The sequence below is a fragment of the Meleagris gallopavo genome, chromosome 11 (assembly GCF_000146605.3).
Source record: "Meleagris gallopavo isolate NT-WF06-2002-E0010 breed Aviagen turkey brand Nicholas breeding stock chromosome 11, Turkey_5.1, whole genome shotgun sequence".
In the NCBI taxonomy this organism is placed as follows: domain Eukaryota; kingdom Metazoa; phylum Chordata; class Aves; order Galliformes; family Phasianidae; genus Meleagris; species Meleagris gallopavo.
The window spans coordinates 18,707,022-18,727,485 of NC_015021.2; the positions used below are offsets into that span (position 1 = coordinate 18,707,022).

Consider the following 20,464-nt stretch of genomic DNA (forward strand, 5'->3'; position numbering starts at 1 on the left):
AAATTCCTGACAGCTTTTTGACTTTTTTCACATTACAGTCAGAAATTTGCAGTTTTGTTTTTCATGAATACTGACGCATAACAATGCATTAAAAAAAAAAAAAAAAACCACGTTTTCATCAAACATTTGGGCCAATGAAATGAACTTACTGGCCGCACAAGCACCACAAAAGGCTAGAACCAACCCTCGTACATTAACCTAGAGGTTTGAAAGACACCTGCATCCTCTGCCCAGCACTGGGATGCAGAGAGGGAATTTTAATTCCAAAAATTCAGAATGCAAAGCTGAAGTGAAGTCCATTCCCTGAATCTCAAGGCAGCATGTTTGTATCTCACTCAGATAAACCTAAACACTGACATTTTGAGTTTCATCTCCTCCTGTGCTCACATCAGACCGCTGCCTGTCTTGGTACAGCAAGAAGAGTCAATTTCTGTGTGAATGCTCACATTCTGTTATTATCATCCAGCTCTAGTCTGTCTAGCCTTGTGATGAGCAGCAAATATGGGAAGAGTCACCACCACCAACTAAGCATTTAGGAGTAAATCTAACAGGGCAGACTCATACCTCTGATGTGAGAGCACCCAAAGCATTTTCTAGTGCACGGAAAAGGAATGGGGTGAGGCAGTGCTGCAACAAACCTGAATTTTAGCCTTCCCTCTAAGCACAGATTAGCAAGTATTTTCCTACAGCTCCTTTCTGTAGTTTACACTAGAAATTGCCAGCCTTGTTTTTATGGTGTGCTGTGCTGAATGATGGGGAGGAGGAAGGGTCTGCAAAAAAGAGGATAGTAAAAGAAGGGGAAATGAGCTAGATACTTCCAGCTACAGTAAAAGCATCTCAGCTTTAGTGTTGTCCTCTTGTGCAGTTTTACATGCTGCCCTAAATTATGATGCATTAGCCTTGGGAGAAAATGCTAAAAAGCATTCATGTACGACACAGAATGTCTCAGACAGCAGAGAATGAAATATGGAACCTCTATTTTTACAGCCCAAGTCTTCCTTTACCAAATATAAACATTTACCACATATATTTAAGCTGTATAGGCTTAAATACAAATTTTCTAGAGGCTTTTTTTTTTCCCATTGTTAAGTATTTTACATCCACAATAATACAGTGTAATGGCTGAAGCAAAGACGAGGTGGCGGTGCTCATTGTGTGAAAGATGAGTAATAAAATCATCAGCGTACAAATGATTTTTTAATAAGGTTTTAATCTGTGTATTTAGAGAAGTTATTTCTGTGCGAATTCCACGCTGATAATTTTTATCTTGGTGCCACAGCTGCAGTCGTTAATGGCAGATGCCATGGACACCCTTGAAGGAAGAAGGAGCGATAAAGAACGTGTGTGGAATGAAATCGAGAAGGTAAAAACCTGCAGCAAAGGGCAGAGGAGCATATTGTTCCTCGGGGAGTAAATGTCCACCTGAGCCAGAGCTGCTCACACAGCAGGAAGGGAAGTGGGTGCCATCTGAAAGCCAACGCATGCCTCAAGTTTTCCTAGCTCTCTGGCATCGCATGCTAATACATATTCATTTCTTGCTTTCACCCCGATGCTGATCTTTGGCCACGTTAATAGTCTCATGCAATTAGTTAATGAAAAGAAACCCGCATGGCTTCTTTTAGGCTGGTAATTGTCATTCTCTTCTGCCTTTGTTGTTCGAGGTACTGTGTTAATTGTCTGGGGCGAGCTGTGGGGGAACAAAATTCATCCGGACAAATGAGGTCCCTGAGTGGAACACAAATGAGGCTTTGGCATGTGAGACAGAACAGCCATGTGAACGCCTCTCTGAGGCTCTGCACAGCAACCGGGCAAGGCAATTTTTGCAGGATTTGTCAAGTGTGTTGGCTCTCTGTGCAGATGAATTTGACCCCATGTACTGAATAATAGGTCGGGTTGGGATGTAAGAGGAGCACCTTGCATTTGCACAGAGACCTTCAAACCAAAGCAATTCGCTCTGGGCATTCAACACCATTGACATTTGGCCCCTTCTGTGACCAGGAATGGCAGTGTGTCACCAGGAAGGGAAAAATGTTGCCATCATGTCACAGCACCACTCCGGCACAGATTCAGCAGCTCCATTGGGTCTGGGATGCATACCCACCCCATACTGCGATGGGAGGACAGAGGGTTGCAATGTTGTTGCTGACAGGTCTCAATGTTGCCCCACTTCAGTATTTAGGGCTTGCAGACAGGTCTCAGCACTACATCAGTACGCGTAAGGCAAGGAGGGCTGACAGAAGTGTCTGAAATAACGGGGGCAGAGGGAGTAGGGCCTCTCAGAGCCACTTGGATTAAAGTTCCAGCCCTCTGATAGGTGGCTCCTAACAGAGTTCCCAAACTACTGAATATTTGCAGAAGGCAACCAAGACACACACATTCAAAATTAAGAAACACCTGGTTTTCATCTCTTTGGAATGCTCATGAGGTCGGTTAAAAAAACAAGCACCACCAAACATTAAATATTCACACTGCTTTGCATCACACCAGGATATTCTGTAAATCTCTCGCACCTGCCAGCAGATTGCGTGAGAAGCCTTTGCAATGCAAACGTTGGGTGCAATAGGCATTTATGTACATTTATCAATTACAAACACATCTCCTGCTCTGTATAACGTTCTGTCAACATTCACAACAACATGAACACAAAGAGTCAATGACATACGGACAAATAACTTACTCCCTGTCCTTCTTTGGCAGTTTTTCCTCCCTTTCATAGACAACAGACCTGAGGATTAGATAAAAAGTTTTCCAAGTTTTTTTTCCAAAATTTTGGGTTTTAGACAAGTTTAGGTGCCAGATTTTCACAACTTTGAATGATCGCAGAGAAAAGACTGTGGTTGAAAGTTAGACTGAGTTCATAGAAATGGAAAAATGTATTTAAGACTCGATAAATGCTGTTGGTGGTATCGTAATGTTTTCCACATATTCCAACAGACTGGCTACTATCTCAGTAAATTCAGTAAAATGTCTTATTTTTTCCCTTTTGGTGCATTTATACTGCTTTATATACATACTTTCTTTTTCTCTGGATACTTCAACCTTCAATATAATCTTAACCAAAATCAAGCTAACATTTAAAAATGGACAGGCATCCCAAATTACACCACACAAAGCTGTGCATGATTCTATATTTAGGAATAAAATTTGCTCCATGCCTGAAAATCTGCTCTCTGCCATTTTAAAATGCGGTGCTCCAAAATTTGTTTTCATTGAGAACATAATTTTGCATTTCATTTTTGACAGCTTGAGTAACTGCGTCTGATTTGGGGCATCCTGTTCCAAGCAGAACTTAATATTTGTTTCGTAATACAGAAATCTTTTTCTGTATTATTTCAGAACAAAGAAAAAGAGTGCGTCATCAAATACTTCTCTTCTGCTTTTCTCCAACATTTCATTTCAGCATATTTGGTGCATTCCTAGAGAAACTGTCTTTTTTAATGGAGGAGGCAGAAAAGCACACGGAGGGCTTGATTCTTGGTTGGGGGCGGGTTTTATGATGCATCATTTAGATCAGCTCTAATTAAGAACATCACACCAGCTTAAAGGACCTTAGGAAATCGCTACCAAGAGGGACTAAATCTGAGGACTGAAAACTGACGTGGCATGGATTGCTGCTGGAGCCACTGCCCAGCAGTTCTCTTGGCCCGTCACAAGCCATTGGCTGTACGCACCTCCAAAGAGCTTTCTCACAGATCCAGTTAACGGCAGTTATTTGTACTTTTGCTATTGAATTAATTTACATATATTGGAAAGTGAAAAGGAACATAAAGGAGTTATACAATCAGCTATAAACGCAGAATTTGGAGAAGCTGACAGTTATGTTACCACCAGTGAAGTTTGGCTCTTACAATAGAAACAGCTGTTGCACCTAATGAAAGCACGCACAGTTTTTCTCTAATGCAGAAGAATTATATCCGTGCTTATTTTCCAAATGGTTAAAGGGTCTGTCAGAACTGCCATTACAAACCACTGCTTTCAGAGCTTTATATTCCAGAGTCGGCCATAAAAAGTCATTCAGGCTGAAATCTGACATAGTCGGGCACAAAGCTCAACATCCGAACACTTTTCCCTTTGTCACAGCGGAGGGTTTATCAAATTAGTTTGAAATTAATCTGAGCAATTTTGAACTTACGGGACTGGCAAAGCGGTAATGCATACATAGCTTCAAGTGTTTTGGGCGCTGCGCTGCTCACCCAATTCGCTGACAAATGTATGTTTTTAAGCGCAATAATTTTTCAAATGGGCTAATTATTTTTGGAAGCATTAAATACAAAGGCAAGAAAAATGACGCAGCAATTAGCTAGAGAAAGGAAAACAGCACTGCTGGGAGCACTCCTCTCTCAGTACTACTGGGCTGCAGACTCCAGCCACAGGACCTGGCTGGAGAGCACAGGTGAAGAACCCTCCTCCTACAGAGACTAAACTACATCTCAGGGGTCCTCGAGGAACAGAAAGGAAACGCGGGCTGGGTCAGGCTCTCCAAATCCCTGTTCTCTGGGATTGTACAGAGGGAAATCCCTCTTGATATGTGCGAGCTCAGATACTGCCAGCTCCCATGGAATGGAGCAGCAGCCCCCATGCGCCCACACACATGCCATGTATCAGCAATTCAGGGAAATCCTCACGGCCAGAGGTGAGGCCCATGATCAAGCCTGGCACTGAATAACTCAAGGAATCAGGTCTCAATGGCAGCTGCAGGACTTTATAGCAGCTGTGGAAATGTGGAGAGGTTTAGGATACCTGAGATAAACAAAGGGGCAGGAAGGCCCCTCCTTTCCTCCAGAAAGCCTTCTCTTCCCTGCAGTTTTCAAAGATAAGTATTATGAGGGATTGCTTTCCTGCCTCATGAGAATAAATTCATTAATAATGCCTCACAATATTACAATGAGAGGCATTTAATTAAATAAACAAATACTTTAGAGCCCATCAACCATAAACTTCTGACATCCAAAGAGAGGAGAGCCAAATAGGGCAGCAGGTGCCAATATGGCTGTGCTTCTCTGAAGATAATAACACAATTCTACTTCTCCATTTAGCCCTTAGGCTTTCATAGTGGTTTCATAGGATCCTCTTAACATCATTTGAACAGCCAAAGGACAGACAGGAGCTGGCAAATAAACACTTCTACATGTGAGACACTTCATAAAACCTTCACATCGGAGTTTACCTCAAGGGCATCACATACTTTGCAATGTAGATAAGTTATTATGCCCATCATTTGCTGAGCTCAGTGGAATGCCTGTTTCATAAATCTGAAAACAGAGCAAACATGGATGAGTGAATAAAAGAACAGATGTAACTTACATAAGGATAAGTACGTAACAAAAACGGCACTAATAGATGTGAATATGAAATGAAGTAAAATTAGCCTAACATTATGTAATCTTTTAGCCAGGCACAGAGATCTCAGTGGTTGACCTCTGCTTACTACACCTCTGACTTTTGCGGCAGCAGGGGAAAGCTATCTCATGACCCATGCTCTTCCACTGACATTATCTCTTAATTGAAAACCAAGCCATGGAAAAGGGCCACAGACTTGCCAGGCATTCAGTCAGCCAGAGAAGCACGGAAGGAGATTCACACGATGTTGATGGAAAGCAGACATGCTGCTGAATAGTACTCAGCTGGCCACTGCAATTCAGTGTATATGACTTGGCAAGTTTCATTTCAGGAATGCACAGATCCACTGTGAAAAGGGAGGGGGGAATCAAAGGAATTCTAAGGATAGAAGAAGCAGGTTTTCAGGGAGAGGAGTGGAATTCTGATTTGTAATGCGTAGTAAAGAGAGGAAAGTGCAAATAGAAAAGGAAAATTATATTAGAGGTGCTGATATGAGTAGGCTGAAAGTGAAGGAAACAAAGAGCAGAGCAACCAGGTTGAGGTGCTAAATTTTGATTAGAGTTGGCCAAAGGTTGGCTTCATGCTAAGTTTAGAGAAAACGTATTAGAACATTCTGCAAAGGATGACCTTAGAATTATGACAGCCCGGAAAGGCACAAGAAATAACTACGGCTAAGAGGTTTTTAACCTGGCACTGGGAAGAGTTTTCAAGCCAGGCAGAGAAAGTCAGGAGAGTGTGTGAATAGAAAATGAGAACTCCCCTGCTGTATGAGAGGTGATACAAAGGAAATGTCCACAACCAAAGTCCCATTAGTCAATGCAGCACCACTGTGGGGACAGTAAAAGCACAGTGACATTTGCAGAACTATTTCTGTAAGAAAGAGGTGACAACAGAGTTCAGAAGTTAACAGTACTCCTGGTCCCTAACATCAGCTCCTACACTTGTTAGTCTCTGGCTCCTTGCTTCTCACATACAGAGAAGTGAAGATGCCGCACTGGTGTGGACCCCACTTATACTGGAAGGAAAGAACACATCCTGCCTGTTGCCCACCCTCCAGACATCATATGAACTATTTAGGAACCACACACTGAACATCTCCCAGCCACAGCAAGGACAGTGATGCAATCTAAAACCAGGGGACATGAATACTAAGAAACAGAGAGCTTTTGGGCATACAAGGCTTTGCTCAGCTCTGACGCAGAGCTGGGAAGTTTCAAGTTAGCAGTTCTACACCTGTCTGTTTTTTCCAGACAAATTAGTTGGCCTAATACCATATATCACTTATGATTCTGAGGCCATCACAGCTGCAATAGAAGTACTCATAATGCTACTGGGAAAGAGTGTTTTGTTACGAGAAAGGCTTTGATCTATTCCACCAAGCCATAGGGTGAGATAAGTCACTGGGATAATTTTAAATACCAGTAAATACGGCAATTGAGCAGTAAATGTCTCAAACATCAGAATAATGTAGATGGTTGCAGCTGCCTGGCTGCTAAATCACAGGCAATTCTGGGCATTAACAGTCCCCGTGTAGGGATTTAGATAAATATTTCCCCAGCCCTTGCTAATCATGCTGTCACTTATAAATGAGCAGCCAGTTTACCTGCTGCCCTCTGCTAGAGAAGGTCTCCAGCCCTATAAACACTTGCCACCAGGTATTGTTTCTGCTCTGAAAAACAGCACAAGTCAACAGGATGGTTCACAGCAAACACTGAGCTGGACAGCAATGTCAGAAGGACTGGTAAAGTACCAACCAACCATCTCCATTGTAGGGTTCTTAGCCAATGTAATTCTTTACCAGCATCAATATTGTCTTCTTCACTTCCTCATCAACACTCTTTTCTCCACCTGCCAACTACCCTTATTGGTAGGAACAACTTGGCATTTTGTTTTTATTTTTCATCAGGATTTAAGAAGTTTGAACGTTCGGGCAGTAAAAGGGACCATACACAGATGCATCCACCTAACACATACGTCTGCAGTTTTACACTTCACAGATTCTGCTTACTGTGTACCCATCTACATTCTCTTCTAAACTGTTATTTTCCTATGTGAGTTTGTCCCCGTGGAATCTCAGCTCTTTCATTTGTGTTGCTCTGAACTCTTTAGCAGCTACTACCACTGATATTTTGTGTTTCTATTTAGATTCAATATTTTAAAAAAACACAAGCCAGTTTGCAATAAGCTCTGATGCTTCCTTTGGGTCATCAGTAAGCCATCAAGCATGAACATCTGTTCCCTGGAACAGCCCCCTTACTGCAAGGTTGACAAGTTCCATTATATCTGTGGCCACCAGGACTTGGACACAGCCACTCTGTGTGATGGATAGCGCCTACATGTGCTCTTTTCATAGCTAGTACGTATCATGTAACTAGGAACCATACACGGCATGCCTTATCCCAGGGAAGGAAAGGCAAAGAACATACCAGCATTGTGCATATTTCAGGGCAAAACCAGACACGTTCGGGCAAATTGAGAAGTTACTGTGGGGTGTTAGCAGAAAAGCAGTGGGTGCTTCAGAAGAGGAGGTGGGAACTCCTCAGGAAGTCCTACTTTGCAGAGCAGGGTGGACTCCGTGCCCTCCTGAAGTCCCTTGTAGTGAAACCTGATCGAGAGCAAGAGTGCCAGCTCCATCCCTGGGCAACACTTGCAGAAAGGCAGGGTCAGAAATATTTTATGTGCATTGCTCCTAATAATTTTGTGGACCCGTGTAATATCACTGTCAAATCTTCCCATGGGTCTGGATCAGATCCTGATCCCTTTGAAAGCTGTACCTTGCCTCGCCTTGCCTGACAAGACCCTACCTTCACTTGCCTGTCAGTTAAACTAGATGATCTTAGCATTCTTTCCCAACCTTAATCATTCCATGACCCTCTGCAGTTCATTCCCAGATCTGTATTTTCCCCGCAGCCATGAACTGCATGAGATCAATGTTCTAAAAATATAAGTATCTACACATTCTGCTCAATCTTTGAGATCAATGTAAAACCATTTCAGCTAAGAATGAACTGATCACCTCAGTACCTGCATGGGCCACAGATCTTTTTCTCTTCCCAACAAACTCTGAACTGAGCAGGGTAATGGACTTGTAGCACATCCAGGTACTTCTGGTGCACTAATTATGCTTTTCACCTTCTCGCCCTCCACCAGTACAAAAAATACCTTCAAGTGTGGCACCGAGGAAAGGCAGACTCAACCCATCTCATCCAGCTGCTTTTCTCTGAGAATGACAGAACTGAGAAATTCTTCTGAGGCAACAACAGTAATGAATGCCCCACTGTGAATGAAGTCATAGAAAGGTTGGAAGAGATCTTAAAGATCATCTTGTTCCAACCCCCTGCTATTGGCAGGTTTGCCATCTTCTAGAACCAGCTGCTCAGAGCCCATCCATGGCCTTGAGCACCTCCAGGGATAGGGCAACCACAGCTCTTTGGGCAGCAGTTCCAGGACCTCACCACCCTCTTGGTAATAAATCTCTGCTCTTTTAATTGAAAGCCATTCCCCTTTGTCCCATCACTATCAGACCTCCTGCTTGTAAGCTCCCTTCAAGTACCAGAAGGTTGCAATGAGGTCTCCCCGGTGCCTCCTCCAAGCTGAATAAGCCCAGCTCCCCCAGACTCTCTTTGTAAGAGAGGTACTCCAGCCCTCTGATCCTCTTCATCATCTTCCTCTAACAGCTCTGAGGCAGCCCTGTAGGGCTCTTCACAGGGTGAGCTTTGGCAGTGCTCTACCCTGTATAGTGACACTTGACCCTAAAAGGTTCAGCTACACAACCTTGGGCTCAGCAACCTCTGTGCTTGGGAACAGATCTAAAGCCTTTCCAAATCTGCTTCCCTATACCAGTCACGTTTGGGCTGGCTGTGACGTATGTCCTTCTGCATATTCTCATCCACACAGATTCCTTTTAAAAGGCTTACAAGGGGAAAAAAAATTTTTAAAAATGAAGCTATTGATTTTAAAAATTAGCATTTCCCCCTGAGAGCCCCAGAGGTGGCTCACCAGAGCCGAGCAGCAGCAGAGCGGGCACGGGGAGGTTTTAAATCAAGGCAAAAAGGCAGGACATAATGCTTCCAATTTACTTCCTTAAAATGAAATGTGCAAGCTAAAAAGCCATGAATAAGCACTACTGAACAGTGCAGCCACCAAAAAGGCATTTTTAAGCCACCTCCTTTCCCCCTTTATCTTGTCAAGAGACTGTATTTTCATTGTGTTTGTATGGTAATTTAAATCATGGCAGAGCTCAGAGCATACAGTGTAATTGTAAGTCAGCGAGGGTTTGAATGTCATCACTGCTGTGCAAATAACATCATCAGCTCTTCAGCTGTGTCAGTAGCATTGCAATTATGTAAGCAACTATTATTTCCACCCCTGATATGCCATATTAGGACTTATTTAGGGTGCTGGAGCTGACAGGTATTCTGTAAACACGAGAAGCACATGACAGAACTGAGCTGTGAAGGAGCACCGGTGCACCCCGGGCTCAGGGGGTGTCCCCAGTGCTGGATGGCCCTAATGGAGCAGAGGAGACATCACCACTTCCCTTCCTCTTAACACCTTTCATGCTCTCTTAGACAGAAGCCTCCCCCCAACATGTAACGGGTTCCTTATAATCACAGAGAAAAGTCACAGAGACATTTTAATTTGGTCTGTTGCAGAACAGCCTTAGGGGTTTGGTTGTTTGTAGTATGGCTGAGTCCTCGGACCAGAGCTTGGCACCGAGCGATTTGTCTTTCTCAGCGTTCCTGCCTGCTCCTGGCAGATCAATGATGGCCTCAGCTTTTATTTCAGCTCCTTAAGAATGAGCCCAGCATAACGATGCCTTCCCCTAATCCACCGTGCTCGCACATCACAGCAGAGCCAGCCCTGACCTTGGAGTGCTCCCATTGCAAGGGCCTCACAGCACTAAAGGAGCAAACAAGCACATGCCCACCAGATTCTTCTGTAGGCTCCATGGGGAGGAAGAGGCAGAGCTCCTGAGCATCTTAAGGGGCAGAAGCAACTGTCCAGAGCTCCTCTGCTTAGTTTGCTCCCCTGCTCCCCACCACATGCACACCCCTTGTATCAGCGAGAGCTCTGAGCCCAGGGCTAAGGAACACCTTCACAGCAACTCAATATAGGAAGAAACACAACAGTGAACCCCACTCAGGTTAATTTGCAGGCAATGCTCAGCGTTGTTACTAACAACACAAAGCTCCACCAAATGTGTGTCACAATGACAGATTAGGGCTTTTTTTTTTTTAAAGATTGCAACTTAAAATGCAATTGGAAGATTGATTCTTAGATCCCCACATTACATAAGTTCTGAGTGTAACTGAGTGCAAAGGGAGAGGGGTCTCATCTTCACCATACAGAAACAGTGCACATCGCAGCAGCCAACAAAGGGTTTGAATGAAGAGAGATAGCCAGGAAGTTATGAACAGCATCTACTTACAGAATACCTGCACACTGTACTATTAATGTGTATTTTTTACTATGGACATTCATTTTCAGTTTTGAAGACACCCCTGCAAGCTATCTGAACACTCTCTTTATTAGAATAATTATGTTTTTATTTGCAGGGGACAGCGAGGTCATCCCTCCTTTTACAGTGTTCTCCAGTGAATTATATTTCATGGGAAAACATATTTATTCAGAACTTCATTTTGATTTAATAGAAAAATTGTTCATGCCATGGCACTGCAGAATACTCATTTTTCTCCATGTGTTGATTTTTGGCATATAAATGCCAGAAGCCTCTGTTCTCTTCCCTTATCAAGAAAGACTTGCCTGAGATTAATTTCCTCATCATCCTTTCCTTTTAAAGTGGCTGTTTTTCAATGCCATTTAAAGACAGAGTTGTGATAAATTCCCACATTCAGTGTGCAGATTTCAATGAAAGAAGTCTATTCCACAGTAGTGAAGTAATTGAAATCCAAATGGAAAGGGACAAAAAAAAAGTATGAAACTATGTACCGTTCCTCCAGCCAATTGTACGCGGGTGCCTTCACGTGTTTTTCTTTTAATGATAATTAGTTCTGAAATAAACTAATTGCAAAAGTTTCTGATGCTTTTCCATAGGGGAAGGGACATGGTTCTCACACCTCTTTGTGATTGCAGATTGCGATAATTGTAGACTTCGTATACCAAACAGAAGACAGTTACTTGAAGAACAAAAAGCGGAGAGCGGCGAAGAGGGAGAGGAGGAAAATGAAGAAGCTTCAAAGTACAGAGCAACATCAGAGCCTGGGAAGTACAAAGCTGTCCCTCATCAGCCCTAAAGACATGGCCACACAGCCAACAAGAGAATTAGTGCCGCAGATATCTGATGGGGAGGTCAGCCCAAGCCACCTCTTCACTTAATGAGCCTTTCCCTCGCTATGGGGTACCTGGAGCAAGACACTCCTGCACTTCATTAGCCTTAACCGGCTGGAATAAACGTCCAGGCAAGGCTTAGTTCAAATTGCCTTATTTAAACAGTAACACCCAGCCGTGCGTTTTTTCTCTCTACATATGTGAGGAAAAAGCTGGGGAGGGAGTCCAGTGGTTTGCATACATGCTTGGATGCAGCTGGCTGGGGCTACAGCTCAGTTACCTGCTCGTTCAGGTGGGCACATCTGAGCAAAGGAAGGGAGTCCAACATCACCCCTTGGTCGAAGACATGGAGTCCTTTGCTCTGCTCTGTGTGCTAAGGATGAATTTTCCTCCATTTGACAATAAATTTTAACTTTTATTTATTAAAAGACCTACTTTTCAATAGGGATCACCTTATCAGGTGATGTTCAACAGCATCCTGCGGTGATGCACACAGCCTCTCCTCAGGCTGGCATTTCCTTTTCATTTGCAGTGTTTACTTTGTAAGAAAATAACCTCACTCCATCAGAATGGGATTCAGTTCCTTACACGTTCTTGTTCAAAAGTGACTTCAAAAGGCAGAAAGGAGAAGTCCACTCGCCAGCACTCAGGGTTAATTAGAAATCCAGGACCCGAAAGGTATTTAACCACTTAATTAACCACTTAATGATCACAGATAAGAGTTTAAAACCTGCAGATTTTCAGCTGCCACAGACCGTTTTCCTCAGCTCTCATAAATGAGTTTTAAAAACTAAGAAAGGACCAGCACAATCTTTGATGGTCCTTTGTTCATGACCAACAGGGTAAGTAAAAATCCTGAGAAAATCTGAGCTAGTTTGAGCTCCTTAAACATGTGGGACACAGAAATGAAGAGTTATTGCCCTTCAGAGACAGCATTATTTTGCTATGGAGTTGGTTTTGTCAGATGAAGTTTTATGACACGTAGTGGCAATCATCCATCTTTGATGAGCAGACACACACTAAATCAGAAAGACTGCTCCCCACGGATCATCAAGTCACAGTCAACACAGGGTTTGGTAAATCATGAGGCTCTTAAGCAAATATTCTTAATTTGATGTAATCCGCCTTACTATTCCGCAATATTTTATGCAAAACCATGCATTTTTACTTAGAATGATGACAAAGAATGAAGTGCAATGAAAAGAGGTGATCTTTGTGAGGACCCCAGACCTGAGACACGGTGCAGCATTTCCCTTTCAGAAAGCTGATATTCAGGTAGGGCAGGAAAAAAGATGCTGCAGAACAATTCATCACTGAGAGAGGGAGAAGCCGTGGCCCAAATCAATCTGCAAGGTGTCTGAAACATCTGGGCCAACATCTGGCTGCAGCGCCCTTTAGCCTCCAGAAAGCCACAGACTAACACAGTTGTGAAAAGAAATCATCTGTGAAACAGCACGAAAGAAATATGAAAGAAGCCACTGTTGTGGAGAAGGAGGGTTGCTGCTTTCCAGAAAAGCCCACATTGAGGCTCGGGCCCAAATCTGCACACAAGGGTTTTACTCAAGCACACAAGTAAGACCACTCCCCAGGAGTTCCACTTTCAGGTCACTTCTGTTCCAAAGCCTAGTTTCCAAATGAATGATGGGCGTTTGTTTTCCTCATGGCATCCTTTTGTGGGTCACAAAGATGATTTATCTGTCAACAGCTAGGTTCACTGGCCCCAGGCAACTTTTGTCAGTTGAAACCATTCAATGAAATGCAAAGAACACAGTACCAATTTAAAGAGGAGGAAAAAAAAAAAAAATGCATAAATCCTCTCCCAAAATTGCCTCATGAGTCTTTTGCTTGTTGTTGCAATCATCACCTCCTTGTAAATGCCAGAATTCTGCACCAAGCCCTAGAAGGGATAGTGAACACCAGCAGAGTGAAATCCACCAGGTATGGGGGAGTTCACTGTTTGGCTGTAGCACTGTGACTCACAAAGGGCTCAGAGGTCGCTTTCGATGTTCATGAGGTCTCTTCTGTCAAAAGGGTGCTCAGCTAAAAAATAAAAACAAATTAAATATACCTCCAGTGGAAGACGATACCATTGGGATGGACCAAACTAGAGCACATAAATGGCACTCCCTGCTAGGCCTTACATTAGCAGTCTGCTGTTGCTTCTCTCCCTTTGTACTCAACCAGAAGGAAAACATAAAACAATTTTGAGCACCTCAGCCATGCTCCTGCCTCTGCTAGCATCTACCTCCAGCTCCATGACATGCCAAAAATGAAGGACAGCACAACACTGGTGTCAATTTTTCCTTGAAAGTTGACTCTACAGATTCTAAACTCCTGAGAACAAGGAACACCTTACAGCCCTGTCTAGTCTTCCCTCTAGAAATTACTAGATAACACCGGTAAACCAAGCACTATTCAAGAAGTGTAACACTAAGAAATCTATACATCACTTGTTTAGCAATACAGAAGACACAGGAGAAGTATCAGGCGGCAGACTACTTCCAAGATGCAGACCACAGCTAAAATTAGAAGACAGATAGATATACACATACAGCATTGTACTTGCAGCCTAACTGCAGATCATGCAAAGGCAACTTGTTCCTTATTCAGGGTCTAGATGCGATTGTACAGCTTTAATCCCAAAGGACAGAACAACAGCAGGCTGCAGTTTTACATTTGCCCGATTGAACTACAATCGTTGTCACAAGAGCCAATTTCAGGTTGGCTGTTTCTTGCTCTTGTTGCAATTCATCACGAGAAGACATGAGATCTAAGATACCTCAGCCAGGCTCAGCCCATGAATAATACAGCACATCGTTTCAACCTTTTCAGTTTGCTTTGTAGTGCGATTGGCCAACCATTGCTGTCCTCCCCTGTTAACCACTCCATTAACCTGAGAGGAAAAGGTGGAACGGACGGACAATTAGTCAGCAGAATACTGAAAAGGTTAACACTGAGGCACACGGCCCTGGCTTTCTTCAGCTTTAATAGTATTAAGATTCTTTCCCTTCCTTTTTCAAAGCCTGCAGTGAAGAAAAAATAAGGAACCACACAAGATGAACCTTTGTTCTCATTTCAGATTATAATCATGTAGTTCTTTTCAGATGTCACACTTGGATGATTCTAGTTTATGCGTGAATAAACTGAGAAGAATGTTTATTTTTACCCCTCTCAATATGGAGAATATTCAATTAGAGCAGTGAACTTTTGCTTTGAAGCTGGTCATTCTTGAACGAAGGGAAATGGGAGAAAGAGGAGACAAAACAGCTCCGCATGGCTGCCTGCCTCCGGAGCGTCCCACTGCTGCACCGACTGCGCTGCTGAGTGGGACGGGGATCCTCAGCAAGAGGGAATGGGGAATTGCCCCACACTGGGGGCTGCCCCCAGGATTCCCTTGGTCTGCCAGGGTGGGCAAACCTCACATTCCTCAGGCACATCCAGAAAATAAGGCACAGCATCCCAGGGATGTCTTGGAAGCACCAGGTAAAAGCAGCTGTTCCACTTCCCAAAGTTTCCCATACACCTTTGCAAAAAAATCTTGCAATTTTTGTTTGGAAGATCATGCAATTACAAACAATTGCATGCACCAGTATCAGAAGATGTTTGCAGAAGACTTGCAGCCCAAAAAGCCAATTTCAACATATCACATCACTTGTAAAGCTTTCCTCAAGGTGACCCTGCTGCGCCAGCCATGATGGCATGGGATCCTCCTCTTTGCACAAGTACTACTTTGAGTTGCCAGTAATAGCAGTGATCCTAAATACCACTGGTGTGGAAAGTAGGGGCAGAGAGGAGGGGATGTTTCCACTACCCATCAATGGTTTACATTTATTACAGTTACAGACTTGCAATAACGCTGAGGCTTTCGTTATTATCTCATGGTAATGATATAATCACTGCTTTGCTTAAGGAGAAGAGTGATATTCAGGGAGAATCACTGAAAAAGAAAAGAATGCTTTAAATTTTAAAAAGTGACTTATGTGGTTTCTGTCTGTAATACATTTCAAGTCCAGAAGGGATCATTATGATCACCTACACCTACAGCAATTTTTACACTTCTTGATATATGGGATCTCCAGTTACATACCACTTTTTAACATTACTCTTGTGCATTATCTTTTTAAGACTTTCACAAACTATGTATAGAAATAGTCACACACTTTGGGACACGCTCATGAACTAAGAGATTAAAAGAGCACAATTTTCCTTCAGGGATACAGTGGCTCCTTTTAGGATGAAAGCTTTATGATATATTTGGAACAATGTTAGTGACAGAAATCAGCACGAAGAAAAGTTTATCGGGCTGAAGGTACCTTTAATGCATTGATTTGAAATTACCTGTAGCAACTTTAAAGAGTCCTTAGTTAAAATCCTTCTTGAGTTTAAGTCTGGAAGAGAACTAAGTGTTTCAGCATTTAGTGAGAAAAGCGATAGCAGAGTTCGCTGGTTTACTGCCTGTCCATTACTCTACCCACTACCACTCAGAACTAAAGGGAAAACATCACTGCAGGATGATCCCATTCTCTACAGCTCGTTTTTACAGTTCGCTATCACAGGTTAAAACACATCACTGATTAGCAGAGCAGTAATACTGTCAAGAAGCAGATTAAATTCTGGTCCGTTGAAAAGACAAATGAAGAGAAAGAAAAAGAAAGACAATTCATCAACACGTTTGTTCCAGTGTTTGGGTGACCTAGAGAGTACCTATGGCAGTGAATGAATTGTCCCCTTCTGCAGATAAAGGACTAAAACACTCATTGTTCTGTGTGCTCCTAAATGAGGGCTTGGGCGATCTGTAAGAGAATGGAGTGCCAGGAAACATGCTGAGTTGTTATACTGTCTTCAACAGCTTCCCTCCAAAGCCTCTTTTATAAGCAACACAGCAGTAACTTTATTTTTGAAATATATTTATCCTCCACCATTGTTAAATGCACCCTAAGGATCTTTGTTTTCCAGAAGGATGAGACCATCAGCTTCCACATATCAACAAACAAGAAGGGAAAGCTTTTTTGGTAGGACAGGGAGCATCACTTGTTATGGGGGTAAAAACTGGAGGTGCAAAGAACCACATTCTGCCATTTAATTAGTAATCAGCAACGATCTGTCAGTCAGAACTACTGTAATTCATGAACTGTTAAGTCAAAGCAGAAATGGCAAGTAATTAGACTGTCTCCATTAGAGCTTCACTAGCACTCGCTCATACAGCAAGGGTTTCAATCTGAGGGAGAAATGGATGTGCAAAGCTCCTTAATATATTCAGCTTTTTAATTAGCAATCAGTGCTGATTTGCCAGCCATATCCAACTCTAACGTATAAGCCACTGAAACACAGGGAAAAGACAGATTTTCAGAATCAGTTATGCTTATATTTACATCCTCTCTGGGCTGAAGCACAGAAGAAACTACTGAAATATCATCATTGCCACCACAGAGCAGCAGAAAGCACATAAGAGTCTACACTCCAAGGTAGCCAACAAGTTCCTGTCTGGGTAAAGACAGAAGCTGAATATTTATGAACACATCAGTGCTGAGAAATAGTCAGCATCTTCCAACACTGACAAACAAGCATTACCATTTTTAACTGTAAGTGAAACAAAACCTCCAAGAGCTCAGGTAACACAATTTATATTCCAGTCGATCCCATTCTGGAAGAATCCATAAACAGATTGATGGTACACTTACCAAACTGCTGCACTGTCCTCAATCGCTGGATGAAGAAAGGGAAAGCAGTAGCGGAAGAGACATGGGATGAAGTCATCCTTGGTCTGTTCCTCACAGGCGATAGAGTGTAACACAATGGGAAGCACAGCAACAACCGGCACAGTCCCAGGCCGCAGCATGGCCCTAGGCCGCAGCATGGCCCTAGGCCGCAGCAAGCAAAGACTTGCTCAAACGCAACAGCCATGGGCATGTAAACAAAGAAAAGAAGCTGCTCACTTTCAGAAGGCCTCAGCATACAGGGATCTCCAGTAAGATGCCCTCACCTCCACTGCCAACCCTTAAATGAGGGCAGGGAAGGGGTGCATCCTGGCTCCAGACCTTCCATCACTCCGGTACACTGCACGCACCTGAGCTCCCTGGGTTGCCCTGCCTTCCCACCAGGTGCTCAGTAATTGCATCAAGCTGTGACTCAGCATTCCTGCTACGCAGGGAAACGTGAGCTGCCTTTGCAGGTGGAGCAGAACGCAGCCTGCCTCTGGGCTGTGGTGGGCACAACTTTATTTCACCCTAAAATGAAAAGCCCCTGCATAAACTGAGTAGCAAAACTGGGTTCTCCATTTCTCCATCATGAGGCCAAAAGCCACTTCCTTTCTCCCTGGCCATTAAAGCATCTGAGGTTCTGGAGGGAGGGGGGCAAACTAGAGGTATAAAGACCGTCCTCTTTCTACAGATATTTATATTAACATCAGTACTTCAGTTGTTTAACTTCTCAAATATGAAGTGCCTGCCATAGGCCTCCCATAGCTCTCCCTACATAAGATAAAAATAAAAGAATGCTTCACATCTCTTTGTAAGTATTTAATGACTATAAATACACATATGTATGTATATATAACTCTTTTCAACAGAGACAGCTCCTGCTGTAGTCAAACTCTAAAATCAGTCAATATATGAAACAGCTGATTAAAGCACCAGGGCAGCTCAAACCAATTACAAATTGCAGGTAGAGTGGTAATTGCACTCTTAACTGCCTAAACTGGGTGCATATAAATGCATCACTACATTTGTATAGAGGCTCTGATAGAATACTCTGTGCCAGATGAAAATTCAGCCTTAAGTAGTAGTAATGTTCTTATCTAAAAATGACTTTTGTTTGCCTAACGTCTGACAGTGCTAAATCTATTTCACAAGATGTTTAATTAGTTTGTTTTCATGGCGTTTTCATTTCCATTCTAGCTCTCGTTACTGATGGGAGAGAGCAGGTTTCTGGCTCTGCACTTAAAAAACAGTCCCAAGGCAAAGAACATGGCATCAATTTGCCTTTGCCTTTCCAATGTCAGCTGTGTAGAGCATTCAGCCAACATTTTAAGCTCTCAACAGCTTTTGTGCTTTTAAAGTACGTTCTAGCTAGCCCCTGCTTTGTCTCTGATGGCTGGCTTTCATAGATTGTAAACAACCATCTCACAGCAGAGTTTTCAGTTCCTATTTTTGAAACAGCAACTATTTTCCTGCAAAATACAGGTCAAGCCGTTCTGTTGAATCTACAACACATTCAGAAACAGGTGCTCTCAAGCAGCTGTAAGCTCTCTGCCTCTTCTCTTTCAACAAAAACCTATAAAAGATTAACTGTCTTAGTCCATAAATGCTTTAATAGCTTTCAGTGAGTGTGCATTTATGAATTATAGGTATGGCTTTGTGAAAGGCTGGGCTGCACAAGCCCAGGCTCAGCCATGGAAGTACCCACGATTCAGATGTCAGCTGAAGAAGAGTTCAATCCCAACCTGCGTTCCAGGCTTCCAGGAGGCTCTTGTCCAACTACTGGCATTTTTTGAGTCTTGGGGGAGCTTTGGAGGGGGGGAGAGGGAGGGGAGGAGTTTTTTCTGTTTGCTTGTTGTTGTTTTTTAATAAAGCAAGCAAATAAATTGTTTCTTCCTTATCTACAATCCTACCTGGCTGTCCACACACCCCTCCAAGCTACCACTTGATAACAGAGACTTCAATGCTGTTCACGGTACAAGCAAACACCTGAGCGCTATTTGTATTTTAAGATAGGTTGATAGCACAAACCATGGTTGCATCACAATAGTAAGAGCGTACTTGGATTAACTCCCTGAAAACATAACACAACACACTGCTTGTCCAAGGAATCTTCTTCTCTGAGTGCTATTACCCAAAACCTCAAGATACACACGTGCCAATGGGGAAGACAGCAAACATGCTGCTAGAGAACTGCCTTCACTTGGAGATATACCTCCACTTACCTGAAAAGTGACCTGAAAAGTAGTCTCAAACATCCCATTCTTGGAGTCAAAAGAATGAAAACACTTGCACCTTTATTGACTATACATTATACTTTGTTTGCAAACTTGAAGGTAAAATAAGATACAAATTCAACATCACTGTTTTTGCTACTCATTGGTATGAGTAAGACAGCTAGTTACCTCAGTTTTTTCTTGGAAAAAAAAAAAAAATGAGAAGGAAGAGAAACTACACAAGGAATTACAAGAAACCAAGGAAAATCATTTTTCCATTTTTTTCCTCAATTCACAGCACAGTGAACAGCAGAAGTTACAGAAATGTGTACACTATACAAAATCCAGAGCACCTCACTTCACATGTAATACAGATGTGCATGTATAAATCTGTATTTGCTCTTAAAGATGGCAGCAAGCTAAGTGTCAGCCCAATTGTTGCATTTTTTTTTGTAGACAAGAATCAGAATAGAAGAAGCAGACTGACCCTTAGGTGAAAGGGATCTGGTTTACTTAATTCTCTCCCTTGAGCCTGTGCAGAGGCTGCACCAAAATCAAATACTTCACTTCCTCAAATCCTTGTTTCATTTCTGGGTTATGAACCAGTCCAGATGTCTTTATAGCTTTATAGCAATGTTGAGCATTTCATCTTGAAATTATAGCAGTCTTCTCAGGCAGGAGGTTGTTTAGTTAGGACTATTTCATAAGCTATCAGCAGCACCAGCTCCTGCATTCATACACTGGTTGTATGAAGTTCCACAAGGCAAAAGTAGACCTTATGACAAAGCTGCTTCTACAGTTATATTGTCAAAAACAGTACAGTAGAAAGTCAGATAAGAAATTTTGCAATAATTTATCTGGAATTTAGCAGGCTGAAGATGCCCTTGCAAAGACAACAACAAAAGAAAGCCAAGCCTGTGG

At 42.7% G+C, this 20,464-nt stretch overlaps 1 protein-coding gene across 1 annotated transcript in view; it reads left to right on the forward strand.

Annotated features, from left to right (window-relative positions):
* The window catches only part of SPATA16 (spermatogenesis associated 16), an 85,217-nt gene extending 73,424 nt beyond the window's left edge, over positions 1 to 11,793 (forward strand). Inside the window, exons 10-11 of the mRNA XM_019619143.2 lie at positions 1,280 to 1,363; positions 11,437 to 11,793. Of these exons, the coding sequence (XP_019474688.1) occupies positions 1,280 to 1,363; positions 11,437 to 11,679 (327 nt within the window). The 3' untranslated portion in view covers positions 11,680 to 11,793. The remainder of the gene's footprint in view (positions 1 to 1,279; positions 1,364 to 11,436) is intronic.
* The last annotated feature ends 8,671 nt before the right edge of the window (positions 11,794 to 20,464 follow it).